Source organism: Monodon monoceros, unplaced genomic scaffold (genome assembly GCF_005190385.1).
Source record: "Monodon monoceros isolate NGI ecotype Baffin Bay Population unplaced genomic scaffold, NGI_Narwhal_1 Super_Scaffold_6, whole genome shotgun sequence".
NCBI classification, from domain to species: domain Eukaryota; kingdom Metazoa; phylum Chordata; class Mammalia; order Artiodactyla; family Monodontidae; genus Monodon; species Monodon monoceros.
In genome coordinates this window covers 5089590-5105111 of record NW_021703783.1, presented here as the reverse complement: position 1 = coordinate 5105111, position 15522 = coordinate 5089590, and the positions used below count along the sequence as shown (strand labels likewise).

The window sequence follows — 15522 nt, the reverse complement described above, 5'->3', positions numbered from 1 at the left end:
CCATTCGGTTTTTCACTTGCAGTACAGTATTCAATACATTACATGAGATATTCGACACTTTATTATAAAACAGGCTTTGTGTGAGATAATTTTGCTCACCTGCAGGCTGATGGAAGTGTTCTGAGCACATTTCAGGTAGGCGGGGCTAAGCTGTGATGTTCGCTAGGTGAGGTGTATTCAATGCATTTTCGACCAACAATATTTTCAACTTATGATGGGTTTATGGGGACCTCACTGAATGGGACAGATGCCACGGCAAAGCCACAGAGGGGCAGGGACAGTGCAGAGGGGGGTTCCACAGTGAGGTCTTTGTTGAGCAGAGACCTTCGAGATGACACAGAACGTTCTCTTTGGTTCCCTTGCCTCCACCAAGGGGGATTCCTGCATTCTACCAGGCCAAGTCGCTGGAGGGCATGCCAGGTGTCTGTCTAGGTCACTGTCACACACACTCTTCTTATCTGTGCTAACCTACGTGACCTTGCAAGTGACTCTCTATAGGGATCCACTACAAGCAAAAGAGGTTCTGTGGAATTTGGTAATTTTCAGGAGACTTTGAAATACACACACACACACACACACACACACACACACACACACACACACACACTAATCCATAGGAATCATCAATAGATGGATCTGATGCCCAGAATCTGAGACCTGCCAGATGCCTCAGAAAACTCACCATCTGTCCACATCCCACTTTGAGCCTATGAAAAGGTCTGTGAGCAAGCAGCCCCCTCTGGAGAAAGTCACCATCACAGGTTCAGATTTTCTGGGGTACAACTCCAAAAGCCACTTTCATTTTTGATCCGGAATGAAATTAAGTTTGGATAGAAATGTATAGAAAATGCAAACAGGTTGGGAGATCCTCTCATGGCCAGCTGATCTCTCAGCATTGTTACTATGCTGGTCCCTGTTTCCCTACAGCCAGAGCCACCTGTCGCCTATCCCCCCAGCCCGTCCTGTCCTTCATCTCCCCTGGAGCCAGCACTGGTCAGAGTAACCAGTGACCAAGTCTGGCTTGATCAAGTCCCCCCTGCATTTCATTCATTTATTCGCTCATTAATTCATTCTTCCGTCCATCCAACCGTCTTTTTCCCATTGAACAACTATTTCGGAAAAGCCACCTCCCATATTGAACCAGAGTGATCTTTTTTTTTTTTTTTTTTTGGCGGTACGTGGGCCTCTCACTGTTGTGGCCTCTCCCGTTGCGGAGCACAGGCTCCGGACGCGCAGGCCCAGTGGCCATGGCTCACGGGCCCAGCCGCTCCGTGGCACGTGGGATCTTCCCGGACCGGGGCACGAACCCGCGTCCCCTGCATCGACAGGCGGACTCTCAACCACTGCGCCACCAGGGAAGCCCCAGAGTGATCTTTTTTTAAAACAAAAGACTGATTGTACCCTCCCCTGTGCCACCTCCACTGGCTCCTGCTGCCCTTGAGGTTGGGAGGGGGCTCAGTGTGGGCCCTCCTTCCTCCCATCTCCCTGGACACATCACCCCACACGGCTCCCCGTGAACCACAACCCGGGCGGCTTTCGGTTCTTTTAGCCCCCGGTTTCCCTCACCTGGGACCCTCTTTCCATCTGCACCTTCACCTGGAACTCTCCTCCCCCCATCTCCTCCTACTTTCACCCACGGTTACAAATCACGTCACAGGCCATCAGAAAACCTCCCACGAAACTGCTGGGAACTGAGTCTCTCCCTCCACATTGGCTGCTCTTGGAAGAATTTCCCTTTCCATCTCTGTCCCAGCCTCTGCTCGCTCTCTCTCTTTAGGCAGGAGTCACAGACATCACTGTGCCACAGGAAAACACATGATAAACAACCCCTAACCCTTTTAGTAAAAGGGTTTAGTTCCCCCTCATAGTAAAAAATCAGACCTTCTCTAATGGCTCCATCCTTGACTGTGCCTCTGTTGAGAGGTCCCCCAAGAATTCAGGAGACTTTCTGCAGACAGACGGTAACTTAATACAGCAGCCCCAAAAGGAGATGTAAACACGGAAGGGGGGCTGGGAAGAGACATTCCTGATTCATACAAGAGCCAAAAAGTAACAGGGAAATGTCAGAGGTTTAGGGTGACAATCTGAGGTCTCTCTACCAGTAACCCAACTCCAATTCAACTTGATTTCCTAGACTCGCTAATAGACCACAGTCTACAATAGCTTTCTCTCTTGTTCTTGCTGTATCTCTTTCTTCCTCTCTCTCTTTTTCCCTCCTTTTCTCTCTCTTTTCCCCTCCCTCTCTCTCTCTTTCTCTCTCTCTCTCTCTCTCTCTCTCACACACACACACACAAACACACACATACACATGCACCAGAAGACAAGTACATGGAATAAATACACTGAAGGTTTCCTTGATGATCATTTAAATGCTAAGAAAGAGAGAGAAAAAGAAAGAATGGGAGTGAGTTATGAAAAGCAACTTTTCCCCCATTTTAATCCCCAGTCATCAAAAGTCTTAGATACTTTTTTAAAAAGCTCCACAAAAGCAACGGTAGAATGAATTCGAATATGAAGGAATCCTAGACCTGAGCTATAATCTACGCTAGGATACTAATGCAGTTTCTTTTGGAAAAACTATCATTGACTCAAGCACTATGCAGATGTATTTTGGAAGGAAGGTCCAGGGGGAGATACGGAGAGAAGCAGCAGGCAGACACCTCCTCATAGCTGTACAGCACCTGAGGTTACTCTGGGGACATTCCCTCCCTCCCACTGTGTGTGGGGTTGTCAGGGCAGGACACACCTTGAGATGCCCTCCCTGCAGGGGATGCAAGAGGGACTCCGGCTCTACTGGTCCTTGACAAAATGGAAACAAGGAACCACCTCCCTCTGCATGCAGATGTGGGATGCGATGCCGGGTCAGGGATGGGTGGGCCCTAGGACATTGAAACCAGCCCCCCTGGGTCACAGGGACCTTCTAGGTCCCCAAACTCCCAGCTCAGAGCCTGTTCCACGATACCACACAGCGATTTTAGGAGGCGCTCATACTTGTCTTTACCAATCACTCTGTCTACAAGGACTCCTCCTTCCCCAAACCCCCAAAGCCTCTGGGGGTCCCTGCCACTCACGTGCCACATACCAAACATATCTTGCCACATCCTATGGTCTATTTCCTTGCAGGTCTGTCCCGACTTCCAACTGCAAGGCTCTTGAAGACAGGACTTAGCCTTCTTGGTCTTCGCACTCTACACGGTACCCGGGTACCCAGCATGGTAATTAAGAAGAGTCAAGAGAGGCACGAGGCCCCCTTCAAATAACACTTTCGTTAAGCAGATAAGAAAAACATCTAACAGATGTGTTATGTTTTTTAAAGGCTCCCTTCCAAATTCCACCGAAGTTACTTAACAAGGACCTGATGTCTGTTCTCTTTCTGCTGGTATCTGGACCCATTAGAAACAGGATGTGAAAAAAATGCCGAGGAGCTCACTGAGCAGGAAGGACTCATAGAGGACAAGAGTGGACAGTAGATGGCAGTCTGTCCCTGTGTCAGGAGTGGTCACAGACACAACACACAGTGCAGCGGGAGAAGCAGCGCTTAAAAGCCTCGGGCAGACGCACCTCCCCCCTTTGGGCTGACTACAGCCAAGAGCAGGGCTACTTCTGGAAAGCACACACACCTACACATCCACCCAGACCTAACACCTGTACATCACGCCCCTTCCCCAAACTCTCTCTGGGAAGAACCAATGGCTCCCATCACAACGGGCTCTGAGCATCCATCACAAGAGGCTTGGTCAGGCCTTGGGAACTCAGGGATGAGAAAAAGTGAAGGCAGTTCATGGACCCTCCAGCCCGCTTCTGGTCCAGAGGATTCCCCATCATTATTCACACCAACACACAACATTCCATCCAGGAGCCCTGTGCTTGAACTTCCGTGCTCACACGGCCCCTCCCTAGAGCACAATGATGTAACTGGCCCATTGCCCTCACCAGCTCCTAGACCCTGGAGCTCAGAGCTCAGCGTTCATCTCTGCATCTTCTCCAGCATCGAGCACAGGGCCTGAGACTTGGCAGCCACCAAAAGGATGCTTAATGAACAATCTTTAAACGTGTGTTTTCTGAATGTCTGGAGATAGATGGCCCTAATTCATGTGCAGTGACACCCAATTTTCCCATGACCAAAACCCACATTTGCAAAAAGACCTGGCCGACTAAGACACAGGGGAGAAGGGGGTCTCTAAAGAGATCAAGAACAGGCTTTCCTAGTGGGCCGGCAGTGAGCTTCATGACATCAGCCTCGGGACAGGCCGAAATGGGACACAGAGAACACATATGGCTCTGGACCCTTGGGAAGGAGTATCACTTCTCTGAGCCCAGCCTCTCACCGCTGGACTCCCGGATAACTCACCTGTCATGCATTCACTCACCCAACACATATCAAGGTGTTGGGGACACAGAGATGAAAAGACCAGGTCCCTTTCTCTGCAGAGCCCGTCTTCTAGTGAGAAGACAGAATACTGGGTGGTGTAACACAGGGGTACCGAGAGGGAGCCGCAGGCTCCCTGGAGGATGCAGAGAGGCTTCCAGGAGAAGGTAATGGTGAAGCAAAGGTGTGAAGGATGCTTTCAATATCCCTGGTGAAGAAGGGAGAGCTTTCTAAGCCCAATATACACACAGAATAAGCCCTCCGTGACCATCTCAAATTCAAGAACAGATGTATATTTCTGCTACTCCTACCCTCTTGCAGTCAGAGGACGTTTCCCTCTACATTCAAGCCCCTTATCAATCCATCTATCCAGGCTTCTCTACTAGCCCTCGATTCCCATAATTACTGGTGAGTCCGGAAATTACTGATGGGGGATCATCTAAGCCAGGAGCCTTTCACTCTCCATGGAGCAGAGACTCCCCAAATTGCACAGTGAGGCTCTGGGACAGCTTGGGGTGGAGCCTGGTATCTCTGTTCATAGTTCAGGATCCTTCTGATTTCACGCACCAAATTCAGCTACCCAAAGAGAAATTTATCCCACATAAACCTTTCCCTGTGCTTTCAACTCCCAATCCAAGATCTGCCACCAATCTGGCAAGCTTGTTTCTTCAGCACTTTATAAACATGCACTCCTCCATTTGTTCAAGAACTTATCTGGCATCATATAACTTCATTTCCTCCTCCACCCCCTCTACATCTCTGCACATAAGTCCTCCAGAGGAGCAGGGATACCCAGAAATGCCAGGCATGGGCCACGGTGAGGCTTAGGGAGCAGCAGAGTCATGGAATATGTGAACTGGCAGGGTCCTTTTGACTTTCCAGTGAATCCTATTCCCTCTTTTTCCAGAAGAGGAAACAGTGGCCCGTGGAGGGAGAATGCTTTGCTCAAGGTCGCACAGCTAGTTTGAGTCCTTTGCAAAGAGTGGTGAGGTGAGCAGTTTGTGGAGCAAAATCTGGGTGTCAGGAGAGCTGGGCTCCTTCCCAATTACAGGACACACATGTTGGGAAACAGGTGATTTCCAGAGCTGCACTTTCCCTCTTGGACCCAGTGGAAGCAGGGGACGGATGTGCCCCATGATCCATCAGGAGTAGATCTGCTAGGCACAGAATGGAAATAATCCCAGACTGAGATCTTGAACTATATTCCCTGAGGGATGGTTTGGAGCCAGAGGGGGAGGATATTTTTAAATGTCAGGGGCTCCGACCTAAAAACAGAGGGGGGGGCAGGGCAAGACCGGTCTATCATAAAAAAAAAAATGATAATAATAGGGCTATGTCCTCTTACAAAGAAGGAAAGCATCACCCTACACGTGGAATGTTGTTTTAAACAAAGCAAACACATATCTTTTGAGCACCCACAATTTCACAGGCATTAGGTTAATGCTATCCATTTATTAGCACATTGCAAATACTTTCCAGCAATAGAACCAAGTCATTCTCATTCATTGCTTTGAAGATGTATGTGTGGTAGTGGTGACGAGAAAGTCAGTGGAGGGAGAAAAAATAAGAGCCTTCAGTCACACCCTTCAGAGATGGTGGCAACATGTACCCAAGAACACCTCTGGCTTCCCTACTTCTGGTATTGCCCAGAAGGGCACACAGCTAGCAAGTGCCACGGCTGGGAGACTCTAAAACTGCTCTGCTCTGCGTCAAACAGAGCCTGGGGACCCCAGTCCTTGGTAGCAACTCCTGCCTTCAACCTCTCAGCAAGAAATACATGGCCCCTGTATACATGGAGGGAGTTCCCTAGCCTTTCAAGGAAAGCCATTTTCCAAATTCTGAAGAGCCCTCACATTCTCCATTCTCTTTTACTCTGATTCTGTGCAACCCTCACCACAGGACTCAAGAACCCTGGGACCCACCACCTCTCGTGGGCAAGTGGATCAAAACCAGATGTCCAGCTCCAATCTTACAGAGTTTACAAGGAGGCAATTGTGACTTAAATCAACACCCCCATTCTGGAAGGGCAGATTCCCTTGTCAACAGGACGGGAAGTAAAGGGGGAGGGCGTTGGGAGCTAAGACAGATCTGACACATGCTTTAGAGCAGGTGGCCAGAAAGCCTCAGCATTTGTCTTGCACGTGAAAATGAACCTTCCCGTGGAGCAGGTTACCCTGTGGGGTGACAGACTTTGGAGAGGGCTATCAAGCAATCTCCCATCTGGATGACATCACAGAATGCAGAGACAGAACCTGATTGGCAGGTGATGGACTTGGGATGGTCACAGGCTTCAGGCTAGAATGTCAGCACATCGAGATCTAGCTGTGTACCCGTAAACATACCCCTTAATCTCACATAACCTCAGTCTCCCCACCTGCAAAAGAGATTATTTTGGGCACTGAGATAACACCATGTGATACTTACAGTAATGCCTGGCGCCCAGTAAGTACTCAAACATTAACCATCACCATCATCGATCATCTTCAAGATGGGTCCTTCTCTTAGTCAGAAACACTAATAGGCGTTCATGTGGAAGCTGGATGAGTAGCATCGGGTCTACCAGAAAGCCAAACCCCACCCCTCAGAGCTCTGTACACACTGTGCGGGCGAAGCCAACTTCAAGAGTATTCCTGGCCAAAAACAAAACTCCATGGCAAATTCTTTGCATGCCTTTCTGCCTTTGACTCAGCCATTCCCCAAAGATAAAAACAGGAGCTCATTGAGGGTGTGCCAAGATGCAGTCCAAGCAAAGCATATTAGCGCGGAGCGAGTAGGAGGATGGGGCTACTGGAGAGTCCTCAGATGGTGCAGTTGGAATGGAACCTTGAGATCCCCTAGTTCAAGTTCTTCATTTACAGATGGGTACGTCAAGGCCTGGAGAGACCATCCAGGGTCACACAACAGCAGCCTATTAGTCACAGAACTCAGTGGCAAGCTTGGTGCCCCACCTCTAAGTCAGCAGGCTTTCTGCTGCCCCAGGCTGTTGAAGATGACCTGGGCCCGGGATCTTTTGAGATCAGTAAGCTGCCACTTACGCCTACAGCTCTGGTCTTGAATGAGAAAGAAGCTCAACCCTTTCAAAAAATCTCTGACTGAACAAAATCCATAGAAGACTGGGGGGCTCAACCAAAGTCGTTCCTGGAGATGCTGCTGAAAAGTGAGCAATCACAACAGACCACACCAAAGCTCACGTCAAAATCCTTCTCCAGCGGAACCACACTGACAAGCAGAGGTTAGTCCTGCAGGGATGCCCAGAGCCACAGACAGCCTCTGGTGGTTCCCAGTTAGGACTGCTTGAGAAGGACCATGGCACAGATGTGGACACGAAACAGCCAACACATCCTCACCACCCAGAGGTGCGTGCACACTTAGCCCCTTGGTGTCTTGAGGTAGAAGGAGAGGCTGACTTGCGGAAAACTGTCAACAACACGAAAAGACTTTGAAGACCTTGGTCCCTCTACATGAGCTTTCATAGGTTCTAAAATGAGTCCTCTGAAAGGCTTCCTTTGCCCAGCCTTGATTTTAATAGAAATCTGTTCAGGCAAGAATGAGGTTCTATCTGCACTGGCCTCAGACTTCCTAAAAGCTCACACATCCTCCATCCCCAAATGGTCTGAATAAAAGCTGCTCCCAATTCCTTCCACAAGCTGGCTCTTCCTCAAGACACAGTACGGTGGCGGTCCAGTCTGAACCAGGTGCCCATATACCTGCCGCCCACAACACAAGCTCTAGGAACGCCTCCTGCCCACCCAGGGCCCCTCCTGTGCTCTTGTGTCCCCCAGCACACACACAGCCCTGCTCTCCTCTCTCTCTGCACACACCTATCCACGCACAAAGTACATCCACAGAGCTTATCAACAGCACCACACAGGTCTTAGGCTGGTCTCCGGTAGATTTGGTCCTTCTCCAACAAACTCAATTTTAAAGAAAACTAAATGGAAAACCCCAGCAAGGGTCATTAGTTCAGCATCCCCCCCACCAGAAACTGCTTGCCTCATTAAAGAGCAGCTGGTGAGGTTGGGAAGCAGGGTGGTGGGTTTGAAGGATCTTCTGTGTCGGCCTGACTCCCCGCTCTCATTCCCGCCAACACTGGATTTACATTCCTCACAGTTGGGGTGGGAGTACTGTAACTGCTCAGGAAACAGTCTGGAGAAGCCTGAAGCAGGAGCTGCCTGCTGCATTTGCCGTCCTGGATGGAGGGGCGGAGGGGGAGGCCTGCACATCTGATCTGTCTGGGAGGGGAGCTGCGGAGATGGGAAATGTTATGTAATTAAACTCTGCTGGCCTGTCCCGCCTGGGGAATGTGAGAGCCATCAACAGTGACCTCTTCCAATCAACTTAATTGGCCCAATCTCGCCAAGAAAAGCAGCAGAATTGGTTTAGTGCCTCATGGAAATAGCTTAGCGCCTGACTATTTATGGCCACTGAACTCAAGGATGGATGGGAGCCTGACTCTGAGCCAGCAGTTCACAGCATGTGCTGACTTCTGGGAGGACTCGGAGGCTTGAGTGGGTTTCCTGGTCCCTCTCTTTTTTTGGTCTCCATTTTTGTCTCTGGGGAAGTGGCTGCACCAACTTGCTGCATTGGGTGTCTGCAAACATCCAAAGCCCATGCCCTCTTCTTACGGGCAGGCTCTTGCCTGCCAAGGACGCGTAGCCCAGAGAAAAACAGACCTTCGTAGTAAGCCGGGTTGGCTGGACTTTGCTCTTCTTTTATTCTAACACGCCGAAGACATGACTATTTTCTCTGTCCTCAAATCACATTTCTTTAGGCACTGTGGCCTGCAGAAAAGGGAAACGTCCGCGTCGGACAGTTAATAACATTGATTTGTGGACCACCTTTCTTCTGAATAGTTCAAAGACCTGTTACGAAAACAGGTTGCCATCAACGGTAATCTAGCCTTGGCTGCCTCCATTTTATGGGTGAGTAAACTGAGGCAGTTATAGAAAGTTCTGTTTGCACCATGGGTGAGCAGTAGACACTCAGCGGGCATTAAGACTGTTTTACCAACTTGCCCTGTAAAGAGAAGGAGGTCCAGGACCCATTTCTACAATGGTTCACGTCCATGCTAGCGCCTGTATTCAACTCGGCGTCACCTTCGAGTAAAGCTTTGTACCCCTAAACACACCAAGCTGTGAAGGGGAGGGAAGCAGAGTGAATTTTCCTTCTCATTGAGTCATGGCAGACAACACCATTTTACACAGAGAAACAGTGGAGGATCAGAGAGATTAGAAAATTTTCCTGAGGTCACCCTGCTCCAAAGTGGCAGAACTGGACTAGAACCGAGCCATTCCCAATGGGAAACCTTCCATCTCCACCACGCCATCCTCTGAAATACCGCCGCAAGATCCTCTGACCAAGGGTCAGACCCTCTATCAACACTCTCACACGGATGAATTTCCCCTACAAATAAGGCAGAACCTCAAAATGGCACAGCCATCATTTCAGGAAATCAAAAGTGTCATGGGTCAAACAGATGAGGTTTATTCCCCCCAAACATATGCCCTCACACGAAGAGACCTAATAAATGAGGTTCCTGGTCAGCAGGTGTGTGTGGCCAAAGCACACCCCTCCCCCTGCTCTGTCCCAGTTACCTCCCCAGCTCTTGCTGGTATGAACCCAACCAACATCACGTGCCCCTCCCTCCCCAAATGCTTCCTAATAAACCTGCAACCCTTCTTTTATCTATACCTTTTAAACTTTGATACACATCTGAGCATCCAAGATGATTTTCATCCCTCCTCGGCCACAAAGAATTCCTGCAAAAACATACATTCCACTTCCTGTCCTCCAAGCTAGAGACAGCATACACACCCTTCCTGTCCTCCAAGCTAGCCTCCCCCCAGTTACTTCACTCCAGACCCACGGCGTGTGTGCATGCATACACGCACGCGCACACACACGTTAGCTTTACACTCACAGCCCAGAAGTCTCAAAGATTAACAAACACTCCCAACCTGCATCTTCCTGGCATCTTCCTCATCACTGCCTCGCCCCTTCTCCAGCTCCATGTATGAAGCCGTGTCCCTGCCACGCTCTCAGAAACTCAAGCCTCCAGCGTATGAGCACCTGCATTCTGACCTGGCTTGCTGCACCCTCCATTCCCAGCCCACACCCCCTTCAAGGAACAGTAACAGCCCTCAGCTCCCTTCCCAACACACAAAACTATCCATCACCCCCATCTTTCTGCGCCCTTTTTACAAAACCACAGGTACATTTCAAATCAGCTTCCCTTTGGCCTCTGAGATCCATAAACATCTCTAGAAACTGAATTATAGTTCTTGAAGAAACCTCGACTAGCACCGAGCTCTCCTTGTTTCTCCTGGCAAAACTGCGGCAGTCCGCTGAGCCCTGGGAAGAAATTGTTCCAGGGCACCATGCCACGCCCCAGTACCCAGCAATGGGCTGAGCGTCCAGTGGGCATTCCAGTTCTTATTTCTTCAATAAGAAACCCATTATACAATATAATACTATGCGCATCCCTGCCACTCGGCATGCAAAACACATTTCTCCACTCACTCAGATCTCACTCGCACACATCCCCAGCCGGTACCAACACACAGAGGACTTTTCCCCTTAAATGTACGTCCCTCATCCTAAACCTTCTCCAATTCCCTCCCCTCTGGTGAGGTGCCGGGGTGGGGCGGGGGCGGGGGGGGGAAGGCAAAAACCACCACAGTATCCTTCTCTGCAGATGCCCCATCTCTCCATAATGCGTCTGAGCCCACACTTTTCTGTTCCCCACGTACCCCAGTGCCCTCCTGGCCAAATTTCCCATAACTCACTCATAAAGTTCACGCTCTGCTCTTTGCAGATAATCTCCCCGCCCCATCCCTTCGGTAATCCGCAGGCGCCTAGGCTAACCTTCCACACACGTCCCCCACACGGGCGCCCTCCCATGCCACACCCACTCCGTGTGTCTGTGCAGGCGCGCACAAGCCATCTGCTGCAACACACCGTACCTCTCCTGCTCCGACGCCCTTCGCAGGCACAGATTTCTCATCAGCTACACCTCTGTTCCCACATGCTCTCACCTGGGGCCCGTGCTAGAGAGCCTCAGAAACACACACCTCCACCTGCCCACAGAGCAGGGGGCGCTCCCGCACTCTGGCCATCCCCCTTGCACACCCTCATGCAGACACGTTCCAAAAAACCTCTTTCCCTGACCAAACAGAGCGCCCAGGGGTCCTGATCGCCCTCCACAGGCCGGCAGACCCGTTCACACAGAGCCACAGCCTCCACTTCCAGCTACAAAACAGTCCACACCAGCACAGAGCCCTACACGCTCCTTCCTGCAACCCCGCAGACTTCCTACTCTCCCCCAACATCGTTCAGAGCTTGGTTTCTTTTCATCTCCTCCTCTCCCAACGCCAAACCCAGGTCTGAGCGTTTGAGCCCAAGGCAGAGGCGGTTGGATTCGATCCCCTGAATCCTACCCCTCCACCTTCTTTGTGTCGGGGGCGGGAGGGGGGCAGGCTGAGGACATGGGAGAATTTCTCAGTGCCGGGAAAACAGAACCGATTGCAAAGTTCCTTCCCGTTCCAACTTTCTCCATCCTGACATTTGGGGCAGAGGGTTTAGATGTGTCCCTGGCTCTCCGTTCTGCAGAGCGGGAGAGGACATCTCCTCATTAAAGAGCACTTGCCCAGCACAGTCCTTAAGCGACTAGAGTCCCGGGGTGACACCCACCCCCTTTTAGCCCGCCCTCCCCCCCCCAGCTCCCGCCCCCTCCTCCTCGGCGCACATAAACAAGTCCAAGACGTGTAGTCGCCAGCTCTCCAGCTCCGAGCTCAGCGCTAGGGCTGCGGCCAGGCAGCTGCCTGCACTGAGACTCTGAACGTGCCGCCCGCCGCCAGAGGTCGAGACCAGGCTGTCTAGTTCGGTGTTTCCTCCACCTGGAAGCCCCCGGCCACGGATCCAACGAGAGGGATCCTTACTAGTCAGCAGCCCTCACCCGGTGCGGCTCGGGGGTCTCAGTGCTGTACCTTTGAGGAACGCAGCAGCCAAAGTTCCCCAAAGAAGCAGCGTCTCCTCGCCGCGCACCCACTCGCGCCCGAAAGCCACAAGCAGAGTCCCCTCCCCCACCCCAGGCCCGCCTTTCCCGAACCTTCAACTCCCAAGCGTTCCAAATTTCCTTGGCAGTGTGAGTCTACTACCCCGAGCTCTAGCTCAGGGGCCACGGAGAAACTGGGTCCTTGGGGGTCCTCTGAAGTCCGACCTAGCTACGCCGGGCCCCGGGCCTCCCAGCCTCCCGGTACCTCCGATTCCTAGAGCTGGCCCGGAGGAACCGCGAGGAGCTCCCCAGGGACCGCTCGGCCCCCGTGTCCGCCGCTCCCGGCGGCGACCCAGACGCGCGGGCCGCGCGCACGGCTCCAGCATCTGCGCAGAGACCCAGGGTGGGGTGGCCGCCGACCAGGATGAGCCCGGGGTGCGGGGCTGCTTCCGAGAAAGCTTTGAGCGGAGGCAGGGGGACTCCGGCAGGTAGCCACTCCACGCACGGAGTCTCAACTCCCGAAACTGGGAAGCGACTCTCCGCGGGGGCCGGAGCTCTGCGTCCCCTCCCCCCGCAGCTCCCGCCCGGCCCGGGAGGGGGAGGAGAGCGGAGAGCTTGGCGAGGTGGCGAGCGGGGCGCGGGGGGCGCGTGCGGGGAACGACGGCGGCACCCTCGCCTCCCCGCCGCCCCGGATATGACTGCCACCCCCTTTTGTTACGGGATGCGCGAGGAGCCTTCTCTGCGGGAGTAGACGGCTGCGTTGGTGAGGGGCCGGCGGTTTTCCCGAAGCCCTTTCCTGCCCTTCCGTCGTGCTCCTTTCCCCTCGCCTCCGCGCCCCCCCCCCCGCCCATTTCCAATCCCGGTCCCTTAAACCTGATCACTTTCCCAGATATTGGGCGGTTTCTCCAGCAGCCGAGGCACGGGAGGGAGGAGGTGGGGAGGAGTGTCCGCTCGCGGGGGCGGGCGGGTGGCTGTGATCGCACCTCGGCCTGGGCAGATCCGGGCGCAAACTTCGGGAAGGCACGAGCGGGGGAAGAGTGCGGGAGCGCGGCGCGATGGGGTGAGGGCGGGGTGCGGACCGGGCTGCGCGCAGGTCCCCGGCCCCGAACCTGCCCGCCCAGCGTGCCCGCCTCCGCTTACCGTGGCAGAAGTGACCATGGCATCCGTGTGACTGTTTCCAGGGACGTCGACATGAAGAGAAAGGTGGACGCGAGCTCGGTCATTCAAAGTCTCTCCCACCCCGCCGCCGCCGCCAGCCCCCAGCAGGGGACAAAAAGAGAAGGAGAAAGGAGAGGGAAGAAAGTAGTTGCGCCGGGCTCTCTCGGGGGCCTCGCGCGGAGCTGCTACGGTGGGGAGAGGAGCGTTCAACTCTGAGTCCCGTGAACAGAATCTGCGCGGTTATAACCAGCCAACCCGGCCAGATGGCTCCGCGCTCAGCGCCTTAACCCCTTCGGCGCCGCGCCGCCCGCCCCCGCGCCCCGCCGGCCGCGCAAGCCTGCGCCCCAGCGCCCCTCCGGCTGGGGCCGGGGGCCACTGGGGGCACCGGGTCATTTCCCCTGTCCTTTCTTAAATAAAAATATCCCCAACCTCCAAGTCGGTAGTATGCTTCAGTTTGCCCCTCCATCTCCGATTTTTCCATCTCCAAGAAAAAACGAAATGTTTAACTTTTCACTGCGCTTTACACATTCATGCCTTTAGTCTGTCTTATTTGTTCTTCTCCTTGAAAAATCTCTTTTTGATCTTCTTTTTGCTTTTCATTTAAGGTTTTTCTTTACAAAGAAGAAGGGCCTTTCTTGCCCCTTGCCTCGGGAGGCTTGGGTCGAATGTGCAAACTCTTCTGAACCTTCGACCCTTTCAGCTCCAGATCTCTCCCCACCCGCCGCTACCAAGAGCACCCGTCCGTCCTTCCCTCTCCCCACCACCGGAGCACGCCCCGGGACACCGTTCCCAGGCTGCCCGCCGCTCCGGGACCAGCACCCAAGGCGCTGCAGGCGGTCCAGGCGGATCAAACCAGAGAGGTATGGGGTCGGGGGGGCGGGGGGCACGGGGCGGGGGGGGGTGGGCGGGTGTGTGTTCGCGCTTGTGTGTGAGCTGGAAGGGAGAGGAGGGTGATGAATCGGAGCCTCCCACCCCACGCAGCCTTCAACTTCTCCTAAGCCCCTTCCTTCCAAATGAGGGTCGGGCCCTGCAGCCAAGCTCCCGCCCAGCACCCACCAGTCTGCACGCGGGGACAGCGCGGGAAGCAGAAAGGCAAGCGACAGACCAACCTTTCTAAGCGCTCCGAAAGGGGTGACGCCCACTTCCCCACCCTTAGATTATTCGAGGAAAGGACGGGGGAGTGCAGGGGGCAAAATCTCTTATTTCGAGATAACTTTAGCCGCCCATTAGACCCCGCTTGTGGTGAGCTCGGTCTCTCTAAATTTACCCTAGTTAATGCATTTTGCTTTCGCCCATTTGCCGTCAAGAGAAGTGGTGGGGGGGAATGTCACTGAGGGGTCAATGAGAAATCCAGAGCCTCGAAACGGAGTTTTGCCCTCCTGTCCTCCTCCTACCCGCTCCCCGGGTCGTGGCGTGGGGGGATCTCATCTCCGATCGCCCTCCCCCCCACTCCTTCCTCGCTGCCACCTCAGTCACCCCTAACCCCATCTCTTTCCAGGACCTTTGGACGTGCGCGCGCTTGTGGGAGGGGAGTGAGTAGGTATCGCTTCTCCCCGCGGCCCTGCCGTTCCGGGCGTCTAATAAGCAGTTCAGTTGGCGTCCAAGTACAAAAACATCCAAATTCCTTTGACTTGTTTGAGAATTTAGTCAAACACCAAGAAATAAGGGCACCGCACCTACCAGATCAGGCCGAACCCGACGCAGAGAGGAGGCTGCAGGTCCGAGGGGAGGTGGGAAGGGATGGGGAGGCTGGGGGCTGCGTACTAGGTAGATTGTACCTGCCTCATCATTATCCTGGCTGCTGGAGATTGCCACATGGAAAACGGCCAGAAGCGCCTACTGAGGCCCAGGGGCGGCACCTCCCGTGGTCCCTGGGGAGAGTAGGGTCCTCCTTCCGTGCTGCCCTCGCGCCAAAAGGTTCAGGTCCTCCTCCGGGCCAGATTAGGCTGCAGAGATGTCCCCTCCACCCGGAGCACGGCACCATGAAGGTCTGGATTGGGCG

The 15522-nt window shown here is 53.4% G+C and overlaps 1 protein-coding gene across 2 annotated transcripts in view; it reads right to left on the bottom strand.

The window, feature by feature from the left end:
• Window positions 1-13732, bottom strand: part of NTF3 (neurotrophin 3) — a 64938-nt gene extending 51206 nt beyond the window's left edge. Inside the window, exon 1 of one of the 2 annotated variants that reach the window (XM_029204090.1) lies at window positions 13503-13732. In XM_029204090.1, coding sequence (XP_029059923.1) covers window positions 13503-13520 — 18 coding nt within the window. In that variant the 5' untranslated portion in view covers window positions 13521-13732. Of the gene's footprint in view, window positions 1-13345; window positions 13412-13502 lie in introns of those variants that run through there. The other variant, XM_029204091.1, reaches the window with a different exon arrangement.
• Window positions 13733-15522: the final 1790 nt, after the last annotated feature.